This window comes from Clarias gariepinus, chromosome 17, assembly GCF_024256425.1.
Source record: "Clarias gariepinus isolate MV-2021 ecotype Netherlands chromosome 17, CGAR_prim_01v2, whole genome shotgun sequence".
Classification (NCBI taxonomy): domain Eukaryota; kingdom Metazoa; phylum Chordata; class Actinopteri; order Siluriformes; family Clariidae; genus Clarias; species Clarias gariepinus.
Window position 1 is genome coordinate 21,420,993 of NC_071116.1, and position 15,418 is coordinate 21,436,410.

At 37.8% G+C, this 15,418-nt stretch overlaps 1 protein-coding gene across 2 annotated transcripts in view; it reads right to left on the reverse strand.

Annotated features, from left to right (window-relative positions):
- Nucleotides 1-2,815: 2,815 nt before the first annotated feature.
- Nucleotides 2,816-15,418, reverse strand: part of cdc42se2 (CDC42 small effector 2) — a 30,780-nt gene continuing 18,177 nt past the window's right edge. For both annotated transcript variants that reach the window (XM_053476378.1, XM_053476379.1), the window contains exons 2-5: nucleotides 13,817-14,116; nucleotides 5,945-6,046; nucleotides 4,334-4,451; nucleotides 2,816-4,204 (exon numbers count right to left, since the gene is read on the reverse strand). In XM_053476378.1, the coding sequence (XP_053332353.1) occupies nucleotides 4,350-4,451; nucleotides 5,945-6,046; nucleotides 13,817-13,870 (258 nt within the window). In that variant the 5' untranslated portion in view covers nucleotides 13,871-14,116 and the 3' untranslated portion in view covers nucleotides 2,816-4,204; nucleotides 4,334-4,349. The remainder of the gene's footprint in view (nucleotides 4,205-4,333; nucleotides 4,452-5,944; nucleotides 6,047-13,816; nucleotides 14,117-15,418) is intronic.

The following is a 15,418-nucleotide window of genomic DNA, read 5'->3' on the forward strand; positions in this document are numbered from 1 at the left end:
TGTAGCTGAGGTAAGACTAGTAGTGAGGCATGATGTGGATGAGGTAGGTCTAGTTAATTCTTTTTTTTTTTTTTTTTTTTTTAAAACCCACACATTTAATAAGCCTGTTTATTATTCTAATAATGTTTTAGTACTATCATATATTGTATATTCTACATTAGTGCGGTGTTTACATTGGTGGCTAAGTGGTGCTTCAATTCCACTTAATTCAAATGCAGTGCCAGTCCGATTTTAGGAAAGGGCATTCACCATAAAACCCTTTGGATGGACAAAGCAGATGGACCCCCAGCCAAAATGATAACAACATTAAGACATACTGTAAGTGCAGTGGTTTGTACTGTGGCCTCCCACCTTCAAGGTGAAGGGTTCAATTCTCACCCTCGTGTGCGTGTGCGTGGAGTTTGCATGATCATCATCAGTTTCTACTACAGTCCAAAGACATGCAGGTTAATTGGTGTTCCCAAATTGTGTGTGCATTGGCGTGTACCCCTCCTCATGACCTGGGATAGTTTCCAGTATAAGCGGTATAGAAGATGAATGAAGATAGATCATATATTATATACATACAATAATAATCTCCCAGAGCATATGGATGAACACTGGTTATTAATCAGGTGCATCCTGCACAAAGAGCACATTCCAGGTGTTCTTATAGGAATTTAGCCCTTCTTGGATTTTTCACCATTTATGTGTGTGTTTTTATGGACACTGTTAGTATAACATAATATATAAATGTACATCTCTTTTTTTAAGTATTTGGGTTGAAATTTTATTCTGTTTGACTTCCGGTTGTAACCTAGTGAATCAGTGTAAGGATACATTTATTGATGGAAACTTCAACTTATTTACAGAATTCGCTCTGGATAAGGGCATCGGTCTAAATGCCGTGAATGTAAATGTAAATGTAAAAAATGTAAAAAGACTATACCTCATTCTGTCCTCCCTCGGGATGTATAAATTGTCCCTTCTGCCCTCTACTATCCCTTCTGTTTTTTGTCTGTAATTGTGTATCCAGAAAATAACCAATATTGTTAATGTAGCCAAAAGAGCAAAGAGGCATACAGGCAAAGAGGCAAAGATGGAAAAGAACAACATAAAGTGTCTTATTAAGTTGTTTAGTGACAACGAGTCACAAGCTTCAGGCTTTAGAATGTCCTCTAATCTATTATTGAAAGTTGTCTTATGTACAATATTTGCAGAGGCGTTCGTGAAATGACAAGTAACAGGGTGTGGGTGTACTAAACCAGGTGGAACAGTCCAGGTGTAAGACTGAAAGTCTTTCATCGTGGGTTTATAGGTCGCTACTTTCCCTATGAAAACCTTGAAAAACAAATGTGAACCATGTACATTCATATAAACATCGACTTTGTTCATCAACACTGGGCACTTTCTCTTCAGCTGAACGTGAGTCATCAAGATTGACGTCATCGAGGAGACCTCTTCATTTGCTACCTGACCGGTTGCCTAGCAACAGCATGGCACACCAACTGATGGCTTTGCAAAATGCAAACGATGAAGATCTTCATGGAGGTGAGAAGCCTTGCGCAGAGCCGCAGATCCGCAGAGCCTCAGGGCCTACTTACTACACCTGAATAGATCTCCTTGTTAGCGAGCTATGCATTCCACTGTATTGTTATCTGTGTGGGTTTGACGCTGCTGCTGGTGTGTTTGCTTCCACGGTTTTAAAATAGATTTGAAAAAAAAAAAAAAAAAAAAAACAGCCATCTTAAATCATTACTTCTTCAATAATCTTAACGTGCAATAATTTGTTAAGTCGTGTAACATGGAAAAAATATTTATTTCAAGTGAACACATTTGGTAATGTATAGGTCGACATAGAATGCAAAATCAAGCGTTAAATGTATAAAATGTGCTCTGGCATCTAAATCTTTAGCTTTTTGAAATCCCTGATGATGGAATCCATCTGTGGCGAACAGAGGCTGAGGGTCATTGCAATCCTAATGCATGCCAGTTACACCACTGTAAGCAAAAAACTTGATTATTTTGTATGAACTTGATCTCTAATGTCCTCAATAGTTCCTTTTTTTAATACAGAGGTGCCAACATTGTTCAAAAAACCCTGTGATTTTTTTTCAACTGATGAGAACACTACTGGTTCACAACTTCAGAAGATCTTAAAAAAAAAACGTGAAAGATCTATGAGATCTTTATAAGTGTTCTGCATCTCCCCCATCCCTCATGTTGCACATCTGTCATGCCACATGTCCTTTTCTGCCAAGGTTTTTTTTTCTTCTTTTTTTAAAACTACAGCAGAAAACTGTCATTGCCAGTTCATTTTGTTAACTGACTAAAAATCTAAAATCCATCCATCCAGGGAACCTCTGTAGTCCAACTAGGGACCATGGAGGCCAGTGGTGATTACCATTTTACAACAACCGATCATTTGTCACATAGTACAGGCAATTTAATAACGCCAATCAGCATGTCTTTGAACTGTGGAAGGAAACCCACCAAGCACTGAGAGAACAAGCAAACTCCACACAGGGGAATCGAACCCTGACCCTGGAGATGCAAGACGACAGTGCTGACCGCTAAGCCACAGTGGCGCACAAAAATGCGGAAACGCTAGACTAAATTATAGATGCTGGCACCTCTGTAAACATCACAGATATATGTTGCTCCTTTAACCACTCCTTCATTTAGAGCACCAGGAAAACATTTCAATTTGTCCTGCTCTAAAGTAACAAACCCTGCCAAAGAAAAAAAAAATCTTCATTTTGACAACACCATAATGAGATACATTTATATGACATCACATTAAAGACGTTGGGAAAGGGCGGGGGGGGGGGGGGGGGGGGGTCACACAGAAGGAAAAAGGAAAAATAAATTAGCATAGTTTAGGTCGTGGCACACATAATACACTGTATATACAAACAGAAAGCACACAATTGGACATTCAGCTGTAAGATCGCCCTTCATACTGTATGGCCTTGTATCTCATTTAACTTTACTGGATATACCTCCCTCTAAACTGAGGTTGTTTTAATGTTCGAATTGATCAATGACTTGAATCCAAACTAATGTCATTTGTAAAATTGATTGAGAAGCCTTAGCGACTTGTAAAAGTCATCTATTGTATTTTAACAAGCCACACTTTAAATTTCCAATAATCTACTGATGTTCACTTTGCATTCATAAAATTAGTGCAATTCGACAAAACTATTTAGTTTAATAACCATTTAAAACGTGAGTCTCTCACGCCAAAAAATCTTTGAGAGTAATAGTTTCAATAATAAATGGCAGGCTTGGGGCATTTGTTCCAAAGAAGTAAAAATCGCTAGAGCATTATCTAAGAGGTCATATTATATTTTCCAAATGACTGCAAAAACAACAGAGATAGCGAACTGGCCCCAATTTCAAGATCTTCCATAATCTCATAAATATTGATGCCATATCAGCTTAAAGCATTTAGACACTGACGACATTGTTAAAGCATTAGGACATTGACTGTACAGCAAACAACTATATCTTGAGCATCTTCATATCAAGTTTATGATAAAACATTTACAGCAGGGTGGTAAAAGAAATGTCAGTTGTGCATTTCAGCATCAGTTATTACCAATCTAATCATGTTTTATCACAAAGAAAAACAAAAGATACAAGAAATGATCTGAAATGACGAATAACAGAAGAACATTTATACTTCTTTACAAAATAGCATTCATTTGAGCGTCCGTCTCCAAAAACTAAACACACTCACACAAAAAAACAAAAAAAAACAAAACGGTAGTTCTGCTCAGAAGTGACTCCTCAAACAATCGGAAACGAGCATTTTGACATCGCAGAGCAACAATTTATACGAATGTTGTTCATGTTGTTGTTCACGCCAGGATTCAAACTCAAAAAGTCTCTGAAGGAAAAAAAGAAAATAAATCAAAACTGAAAAAAAAAACAAAAAAAAAAGTTTGTACTTGTAGGTTCCAGACCTTTGCGTATGAGTGCTGAGAAAATGAGCTGTTCAAACCACAGACATATAGGCCAGGTTACACCATGCACTGCTAGACGGTTGTTGACGGGGCATGCAAGCGTCCATTATGAGGGCGGCGAGGACACTGACAGCCGTGGACAGGGCATCCTCATTCCCATGGAGTGCATGATGGTCCGTGTGTTTGCTTGGTGAGAACAGAGGGATGCTGGGAGGCTATGGAAAAAGTTGGAATGGATACACTGATGCAGTGGAAGCCTAGCGGAAAAGGGATAAAGAGCACTGACTGTCAAAGTGTTTTCAAATAATCATGTGAATCTGTTGTGTCCTATGCAATTAATTTTTCGATAAAAAAAAAATCGGCAGTTAAAATAAATAAAGACTCACCTCCTGAAGTTGGGGATTATCCTGCTTTTGTGTCTACCATTTGCATCTGCGCATTAATGGACATGGTCTCACGTCCGTACCCGCCCTTCGACTGCATTTGGTTCTGAATTGAGTTCACCTAAAAAAAAAAGGCAAATAATTAATAATTGATTATTAAACTATCGAGTTGTTGCTGTTGCTGTAGGTGTGTAAATACACCGCCTGGCTAAAGTCACGCACACTAATATTTTGTTGGGCTGCCTTTGGCTTTGATTATGGCATGGTTCTGTTTCAATAGTTTTGTTTCAACAATCTCATGCAAGGTCACATTTACTTCCATCCAGAGATGCATACATTTTTGGCTGACATCTTGCATTAATGATGGCGGAGTCAAAACACTCCAATAAGTTTTCTCAAGCACATCCCGAAAGAATTTCAACTGGGGTACGGTCCAAACTCTGTGGTGGCCAATTCATGTGTGGAAATGAATCCCAGAGTGAATCTTGGCATCGTTATGCCTGGAATATGGCCATGCCATCAGGGAGGTCGAAAAAAAAATCCTTTGATGGGATAACCTGGTCATTTAGTACATTCAGGAAGTCAGCTGACTTGATTTTATTGCCTCGTAACGTTGCTGAGCCTAGATCTGAGCAATCGAAGCAACCCCAGATCATAACGCTGCCTCCGGGGGCTTGTACACTCGGCACTGTGCATGACGCATGCAAGGCTTTAGGCACTTCCCTTCTTAACCTACTTAGCCGTTTTCTTCTTTTTAAGGCAGGCCGATATTCTGACCCTTCTGAAACACAGTAACATTGTTTCCTGGACTAAAGAGTATGTTTTCTACAATGGAAAATGATTTATTTATTTATTTATTTATTTTATTTTACTGTTGCTAGGTAACAAATTAATCACTGTAGTTATTATCTATTATTATCACGGGCTCTAGAGGATTTGCTTAGTTCCATTCAAACTGCAACTTTTTTGGCCAAGCATTATATGATGGGAAATATTGATTCATGTCTCTAAATCCCACGCAGGATTGTCAATTGTTTAGCTTTAAATTACCTGAAGTTAGTGCCATTTTACATAAAGATTACACGGTCGAGTGTAAATAGTTGTTTAACTTAATTTCACATCAATCATTTTATAGCAAGCAGTGCAGAATAATTTCATGAATTAAGACTAGTCATTCATTTAGGAAAAAGGAAAAGACATAAAGGAATTTATTACTTGACGATTTAACACTCATGACTTTTAGGAAGCATTCTTTCAGTGTTTAGCGGTTTAGTCGGTTGACTAGTTTTGAGTCAGTGGGTTTTGCCTTTTATGGAGTTTTGTGCATCACTTTGATATAAATCAGCTGTATTGTGAACATTCTAGGTCACTTATGACTAATCGGTATATAAGAACATGTAAATGTAATTCTAATTGTTCGTGTTATATGGAAATTGTTTTATTGTACTACTTAATTATATTGTTTTCAGATTGAAAAGATTTTGTTGCAAAGGTATTTTATATAGCAAATAGTAAACACATTCTGAATTGGTTTCTGAGTAATTAATAACAAATCTAAGTAACTGTTTTGTGTTGATGAAACTTGGTGAATCAGAGCAAGGGAAGTTATCTTACAGAGTCCATTCCGCTGAACAGATCTCCAGATCCCACGTGGGCTGTGTGGACAAAGTTTGTCGGCTCACCGATCATACTCCTGTCAATGCGCCTCCGTCGCTTCTGCCAAGGAAATAAAACGCATCGAAAATTGGTTAAAAATAAGCAACTGCTCATTAGACAAGGTATGGCTCTGATACTGATCTGCAATTGCACCTTAGCACAATCTGCTGGAAAAGCGTTTGGATAAATGATTAGTTATTGTAGCCCCTAAAACTCAGAGCATTTTGGCCATTTTTTGATTTTATATATTTTTTTAATCAATAATTATATAGCGCTCAGGATTGTGTGGTATAGAGTGACAACATTTTTTCAGCAAAAAATGCGCAATATGATGAAATTATTATTTATTTACTTATTATTATCATTATTATTGTTATTATTTCGTTTTAATCAACTATAAAAACATGTCTTAGGAAAAAAAAAAGGTAAAATGGGTCACATAGGCAGAGAAATAGCATAGATACACATGAGCACATGAGTTGTTTTCAGTTCTTACATTTTTGTGACATCCCATATTCCTTTACTGGTAAAATTTACATGTTATAAAGGTAACATTAACTTTCTATGTACTTGACATACCCAAAACCCAAATGCACAGTTTGATGTCTAAAGCCTCCGTCTGAACACACACCAGCAAGGCGTCTGCATAAGCACACGTGTCGTTAGTTTTAAGGGTTACTCCAACATACATGTGAACATTACACATGGAAAGGATACAAAAAAATGACATCATAGCCTTTCCCATTGGATATAACTGTGTATCTGAGTATATGATTCCTCTCCTTATATTTAACAATTCCCTGGGTGCACTAGGGCCTAACATGCTGAAGGTCTTGTATTGTTTTCATGGCAACTGACTCAGTCTTTTAACTATCACGGTTCTCTAAAGCTTATTCGGTTTACAGTCATACAGTGTGGGCTTTTGCCTCAGAGACTTCAGCAGAAAAGTCAACACTTGTGGCTTGGTGTGAGTGAGCACTGCTATCAGCATCAGCTGCTACTCAATCACCAGTTAGCTGCTGCCCACAAGCCGTGTAGCAGTTGCTATGACAACCACAACAGTGGCTAAGGCAATGGCATTTTACACTTCACTAGACCCGAAACAGCAAAACCTGCGGCTGCATCTTAAAAAAAAAAAAAAAAAAGTTTATTTATAAGTATAGCTATAAAGTATATAATCTTTTTGAGTTGTAAATGTAGTACATTTTATAATCATATTGTATGTTATGTTGCGTCGGAAAATGTGGTATAGCTTTAGTTAAATTTAGTTAACTGCAGCCATTTATATGTAAATTAGATATGGTCAGTGTGACAACATACTATCAATATCATGATAAATTATGCCAAAATAAACTCTTAAATACAGAATTATATATACAACGACTGCATTTTAGTTTAAAATACCGTATTTTTTGTCAGTAAAGAAAGTACACACTTTCTTTCTTTTCTGTTCAATCAAACTTAGTTATTTTAAAATGCAATAATGGCAGCCTTTACAGTTTATCCTGATACATATCATCTATAATAAAAATGTCATTGAGTATTGTGTTGTGGTATTTATTTCACATCGATTAGCGGGGATTTTTTTGATTAGTATTCGTTATGGAATTATGATTTATTGCTTTTTAAAGCGATCAAGCATTGAAAACTCAACCACTACACCAGCGCCAATCTGGAACTTCCAAATGGCTTTCATCCAGCACTAAAGACATATGAAAACTGAAAGAACCTAAGAGATATTCAAAGCCGGCCTCACTCTGGACCCCCTGACTTCAATTTAATAAAAACAGATTTTTATAAACCGATGCCAAATCTGTTGCTATTTCATGTACAGGCCTCCAACTAAGCATGGATTTAACGTTAAGGACCAACTTGCAATGTGCAAATCTGGCCTGCTATTGGGGTGAAGCGCAGGTCAAACGAACAACTTCTTCCATTCAGGAAAACCCTGGTTGAATCACTCACACTATATGATAATTGTAAAAGTACAGTACATCATTAGCCTGGTTTTAAAGGAAGAGAAAGAGAGAGAGGACAAATCATTCCACCATTATGAGATGAGCGACTGACAAAAAAATGTCAATGTGTAACTGGGAAATTGTGATTGCTCTTTGCTGAGTACTCTCTGATTCATTCATGCAAAGGAAAAACCAAAAAAAAAAAAAAAAAAGCCTGACCCAGAACCATAGATGACATTTGAGCATGTGAGAGCACATGACACACCCACTCACACCTACAGAATACATGACATTTTCAAACCTTTTGCTATATTAAAGCAAAATTCTCAGACCGTACAAGGAAGGACAGAGAAAAGATACAAGATGAACGCACACCATGCAATGTGACTGTGACACTCACATGGCTACTTCATCTGTGAGGAAGCTGCTTCTCTTATACAATGGCAGGAATTCAAACTGCTCTAAAAGGGGAACTTCAGAGGAAACAAGTCAAAACCAGCATGGCCATTGTGAACTTGTTACATTACAACAATCCCCCAACAATCCATTCCTTGTCAGGCTGAATATTACCCTATTAACTTTGGTATCTCGCACTTAACCACACAATGAATTATTTCGTAAAGGCACTGACATTTGCAAGACCCCTTTGACATCTCTAGTATAAATTAAAATAAATAAATAATAAAAATTTGTAAAATAATAAAACAACACGCCCCATTGACCTCTTTCATGTGCTCACTGCCAGCGTCACTCTTCATAACTCTATAATTTTATGTACATTTATACTACTCTTATTGTTCTGGTCAATCTGCATCGTTTTTGCTGTGGCAGATTTGTGGTGGCCATCCAGGTGGTGGTTACGCATCCATGGAAACTGCCTACCCTTACAAAAGCATATCGGTGCAAAATTGCTGACCATAAGTGCATGCGGTCAGTCTTATAGGTCTTGAAATTTTCTATGTTTAAAAAGACATCAGAATAATCTTTAATCACTTCTTAAAAGCTTTTCAGAAAGATTTTTTAATCCTCAGACAGAGACCCGGTAAACAAACCAGCATCCATGGAAAGGAGCCATATACAATGCTGCAATGCAATCACACTGCAATCGCCGCCCACCCCCAAGCACTAATATAGGAGCCTCAGAAAAGGCTAGCTTTTCACCCACCTTCAACCTAAACTACAGCTGTCCTCTGGATTCTTGTTCTCCAGAGATCCGATGCACAAGCCTGTGACTGAAACACTGTCACACCCAGCTGGAGATGCCAATGTCTACTTTCTCACACCCAACAACTATTAAAACACTACTAGCCCATATATTCCATTTGGCACCAGCATGTATATAATGAAACAGATGGCAGAACATCCAACTGGTTATATGACATACCGCAATATTTAAGATGCCAATCTAATTTATTATTCTAATTCCACAATACTGTTGTATTCTCAATTCTAATTGTTCAGGTTGTTGTTGATTCATGTTCTGTAATAGCAGCTCAGACAGTAAGGTTAGTTATAAGGAACTCGCAAATTATTTTAATCAGCTTGTGTTTCTTTAAATATTATTTTTATAGTAATGACTCATGAACAAGTAATAGCTCATTCATGTCAACTTGCTGGAAGGAAGCTCCATATGATCTACGCCTTTTGTAGGTACTGTACATAAAGTACGTGACAAAAGGTCTCTGGTGTCGATGTTGCAGAGGTAAAACGAAAAAAAAAAAAAAAGTCCCCTTCCTTGTATTTTTTTTTTTCCACAGATTAAAGATGCACTTTGTGGTGTCTTAGTAACAAGCTAGATTTTTCCGTCTTAATAACTTCAGGTGTAAGTGTGGGAACATCTATACAGAGCTGTTAAAACAGAGATTGTACCTGGGAACCAGTCATAGATCGTTTTCCTCTAATTGTACACCATCATGTTTTATTCTTTAGTTCATGTGAAATAATTAACTATGAAATAATTAAGGTCATTAATTTTTTCGTGACATAAAAGGAAAATAACATTTCAATATGGCTGATGGACAAAAGGTTTAACGTCCTTGAACTAAATATCAGCACGCCCGCTTAATATAATTGACTAATTTTGAACAATGAATTATGCTTAAAAACAGGCCACACTTGAAGCACGTTTTAAAAGGGTGAACAAATGGATGGAGGCGAAACTGAAAACAGCTGTCTGCTGTGAGGAAATGTTGATTACTAAAGTAAGGCAATTTATGTGCGTTGAATATCAAAGGCCTTTTACTGCAGTGAGGAAGGGGCGAGTAGAGAACGAGTCATATTACTGCCCGATCATCTACATGTCTGTGGTCAACCACAGCAGAGGAAATGATCCAGACGTAGGTCTGTCATACCCTTACTGCAGACTTATGACTGACTGCAGGTGCAGCCAATACATACAGAGCAATGAGTTGGGTCGGGAACGCCAATGAAACTTTACAGTAAACTGGCAACAATCTTGAGAAAAAAGCACCAATTAAGTTCCAAGTGCTACTATAATGTTGATGCAAACTATTAAACTATTTGTATTGACATAAAGCAGGGATTAGGTTTACATTTAGGCATTTGTCAGATGCCCCTATCCAGAGCAAATTACATTTTTATTTCATTATCATCTGAGATGTTGAGGGTTAAGAGCCTTGCTTAAGGGTCCAACTTGGTGGTCGTAGGATTTGAACCTGGAACCTTCCGAACCGTAGTTCATTTCTTTGATCTTTTATTCCAAAGATCATTACAGTTAACCAGTTGCAAATAAATTCTAGATCACAGTCAGTTTACATTCCAAACTATTAAATGTTAATAATTTTTTCATTTTACACAATAACCTAAAGTATATTAGTTGGGTACGAACAAAATCAAAGCAAATTCCATATTTAAAAAAATAATAATTATTTTTATATATATATTTCTTTCTTTCTTTATTAAATAACATTTTTAATCCATTTATTGATCTTAGATTATTTAGTCTGAGATTTGGATTAGATTATGTGCAGCATCCATCATACTAGTCCTGTGGAATGAGCTTTAACTACAGAAACCTTAAGTTAATACAATCAAATAAACTTGTGATTTAAATTGCAGTCGGTAATACTGTCAGAGCTGCTGTTCTAAAAACAAATATGTAATCAATAATTACTGATTAATCAAAAGAGTACTGTACAGAATTGTGGTATAAGGTTAACTGCCTAGTAAGTAAATGTGACTGTGATGCAGATATAGATTTTTTTTTCCTTTTAAGCGGACATATCCACGGTGCATATCTGTGGAATTATGATTTATAATGGACTTTCCATTTACCTGTCTCTCAACAATGTAAAAAAAAAAAAATTGCGTCATGTCTGTTCCATGCATCCACCCCCTCACTTCAGAAAATATATATAGAAAGAAAAATATCTAAAAATGTCAGAAATATTAGAAGCTACACTTCAAATTCAAGTAAACAGCATCTTTGCATCTTGTATGCAATCTATGCACCATCTTAATTCATTTAGGTCTCAATGTCAGAGCTTATTCAACATCACATGACGGGTCTAAAACCAGGACACAACCGCACACGCAAGCGCACATACGCAGTTATCTTAAGGCCAACTGTGACCTAATTCAATGAACACCGTATTCCGAAATAACACTAAGAATTAAGATGAGGGGAAAACTCATAGCTGGCATGTGAGGTACTGATTTGTATTAATAATTTACACTCTGTGTTTTTAATAGCCCAACTTCCTGGATCACATTGTCCTCTATATTACTGCTCTTGTATTCAACTGTGACAATAGGCCTTTGGAAAACTACTAAGCAAAGTCAGAGGGGGGAATACCACACCCAAATTTCACTGCCAATAATAATTACCTAAGTAAAGCAGATCCAAAGCAAGAATGTTGTTTGAGAGCGTTTTTTTTTTCTTTTCTGGAAGCATTTGATAGCTTTTCTATACTAGAAACTGTATTAAAGTCAGACGATTCTCCCTATATATTAAGTGAAACTCTATATCTTGATGGTATTCTTCCAGAAGATCTATAAATGGATGATTCACTGCGCCCTCCTCTTCCATTTACATCAGAGGCTAAAGTAGATAATACATGACCGTGAATCATGCTGAAATTATGACATACTTACGTCGAATTGTTAACTAATCAGAAACAGACTTGCCAGTGTAATTTCTAAAAGAGAAGCCATAACATTAAAATGCAAAACATTACGTGCAATATTGTATTGGCTCCCCTTGTTCTGGCTCCTCAGGGCATGACCTCTGGTGTGTGCGGTGGTGTCTGGCACCAGGACATTAGCGATGATTCCTCACGGTGCAGCAGGTTGTAAAATAGAAGGAACCTTCATAGATCTGACTTATTTGTCCGGCGCTTTCATTGGATGCTTGGTTGGGTTGAGATCTGGAGAATGTGGAGGCCGGATCAACAACCTTGAACTCTTTCTGCCTGCTTAACTCTATATGTGATGCACTGGGACGTTCTGGTGTCTTTCTAATGTGGACAGGTGGTTGTGTTAGTGTTGTGGCTGATCAGTGTGCATGCTAGAAATTATCAAGGAATATAATTAAATCATACTGGCAAATCAGTATGAATCCCTGCATTTGTCTTTGGTCTATTAAACCAAAGACATTAACCTTTCCATGAAAGAATTTATTTCCTCATACATCGAAAATGTAACCAATATTTGGGCACATTTTGCTTGGCTACTACACTATAACTAGGAATTACAAGCATCTTCTAAAACGCATCTCAATACCACCGGTTTCTATTGGCTGATCCTACTGCTTTAACTCTCCAAACAAATTGCTTCATGGGCTAATCATTCTTGCTATAAAACAGACCAATAGAAGGTGGAAAGTCATTTGAATTGTGAATTTCAGTGTAAGGCTGCCAAGTTTTTGCGCATCGGTGTTGATTAAGGGGAGAGCCAGCGAACACTTGAGATTCCTCAAATGTTTTTGCCATAAAAGGCCTTGAGCGACATAACTCATCTCCTCCCAGCAGCCACTAAATATGGAGCTCCAGACAGGAGGAGTAACATGGAGATGCACGCCGCCTAGACCTGGAACGCTTCAGACGGGGAACAGCCCAAAAACGCTGGACATCATCCAAACATATATTATTCACTGGTTGATTTTAAAAAATGATATATAAAGTATAGACATTTAAGTAGATATTGAACAGTAACATAAAACCACATTAAAAAGGTATATAAAGTTATAGAACCCACTACAGTCTATCTTGTAGACATCTCAAGTCAAGGTTTACCTGTCAGTCAATGCGAACTGCAGGGAAAAAAATTCTCAACAACTAAACCAATTCTCAGATCCAAATCAAAATGAAACCATTATCTTTCTCAAAATATATAGAAGTAAAGATAACTAAAAATCCAAACACAACTCGTACGCAAAACTAGTAGTTCTGATGATACAGTTGGTCTAAACTATCTTGTTCGGTTATTTTTAGATGTGCGCTAAATGCAGAAGAATGCAAGGCTTTTTATATTAATCTTATCAGTCTTGAAGGCAAAAGGAGATAAAGTACGACCTGAAGTCTCAAGTTCTTGGAAGACCTGGGGATAGCAATACAGAACGAGTTCAAAACCTCAGTCAGGAATAATTCTACCTTGTTGCAGCTTAAAAAAAAGAAAAGAAAAGAAAAAAAAAGGTCACAATGACGCCCGCCTACAATATTTCCTTCAGCAGTAAACAACAAGCACACACACACACACACACACACACACACACACACACGGCTAACTCTTACGTATAATTGCGTGAATAGAAACCTTGTGTTAGATCTGCACAGGTGCCGCTCAATAACCAGCGAGCACTTCCTGTTTCCTGTGGTATGAATGTGTCTCAGGAGACGAAGCACGAGTGGCTTACCGGCTGCGGCTGCTCGGCGATACAGCAGTTGAAGCACAACCAGAACTCGCTCATGATTTGCTGTCCTAAAGTGCTGCTGTGCCAGTGTTTGCAGAGGGTGTGAAGGGCTCTAAGGGAAAAGTCAGAAAAGAGCACGCCGGGCTCAGCAGGCCTGGCACGCTGGATAATGATGATATTTCTCAGTCGAACGTGCTGTATGTAGACGGGTTTCTCAGACAAAGCAGATCCTGAGAGAACCACATACACACACCCACAGGGAGAGGCTCTCTTTGGTGTGCTTCGATAGGCAATCCCTCAGACCTGCAACACAAAAGAGCAAAACATGAATAGTTTATACAATTACAGACTGACACGGAGGTGTACACGTGTGCATAATGTATATAGATGTTAAAAAAAAAAAAAAAACAGCACTAATGCATTGTGCAGGCTGTTCTGATAGCGCTTGGGAACACAAAGCTGGTGTGTGACTTCTGGTTTCAGTTTCTCACACCACCAGCACTAATTAGGAGCTGGTTATGTCTCCTGATTCAAGGGAAAATTAATTAGTGTTGTTCTCCTTTAGTGTGCAATTATACTAATGTGCATGTTCACATGAAACACCAAGAGGCTGGTCCATTGGAAAACAGGAGCCTATTCAGAGCCAACAGCGGGCCATTTAGAAGTCACTGGAACGGGGCCATAACGGACACATGCACTAAGCACAGAGTACGCATTGACCCTACTAGACCAGCTATAAAAAAAAAACCCATTGGATTATTGCCTTGTTTCAATTCCTCACCGACCATAGACCATGATAAACTAATGACATTGATTTCATGACCACAGGCCAATGATGTTGGCTCTATCATTGATGGAGAACTGTTTCTCAAGCCACGACTGAGACTGCTGTGTTTGAAACCGGGAGTGATGCCTCTGGTTCATACGATCATACAAGCACCACATAACACTCGAATGTCACTTCAACGTCTGGGTCAGTGTTGTGCGGACACGAATGATCCCCCATCCAAATATCATTGATGGGTTCTTTTCAATAATGGATGAGGTTGGAACTTTTGCAGAAGAAGACCTAGCCACTTTTACCTTCAGGTGGTTCTGTGGTTAAGGTTTTGGGCTACAGATCACAAGGTCATTAGTTCAAAACTCGGCACAACCAAAGTCTCAGTCAAATAACTAAACATACATATAAGACACCCGGTGTACCTATATGTGTACATAAAAGGTCTAAATGCTGTGTTGTACCATGCTAAAATTAAGTAATAACACATGATAGACTGTGATGTTAGAGGCAAATAATTCACCATGGGGTGGTGTGTATGGCCCCATGTTTAAGCCAGAAGCCAGAAGCTATTCCTCTTATACCACAGCTATTTACCAATGATTTTAAATTTTGAAACGTTATATTATAAGCCATTTATAGCTATTTTTAATGTTTCGGAAAAACCAAGAAATTGGTTAGTTTGTCAGCACATTATCATGTTACCTGAGAAATCATAAAGCAAAAAGTCTCTCCCCTGGCAGAAACCTGACCAACGGTACTACTAAAGTGCTGACACTTAAATAAATGTTGCATAAATAAAATAAAAAAGGCCGTGTCTGGAATTG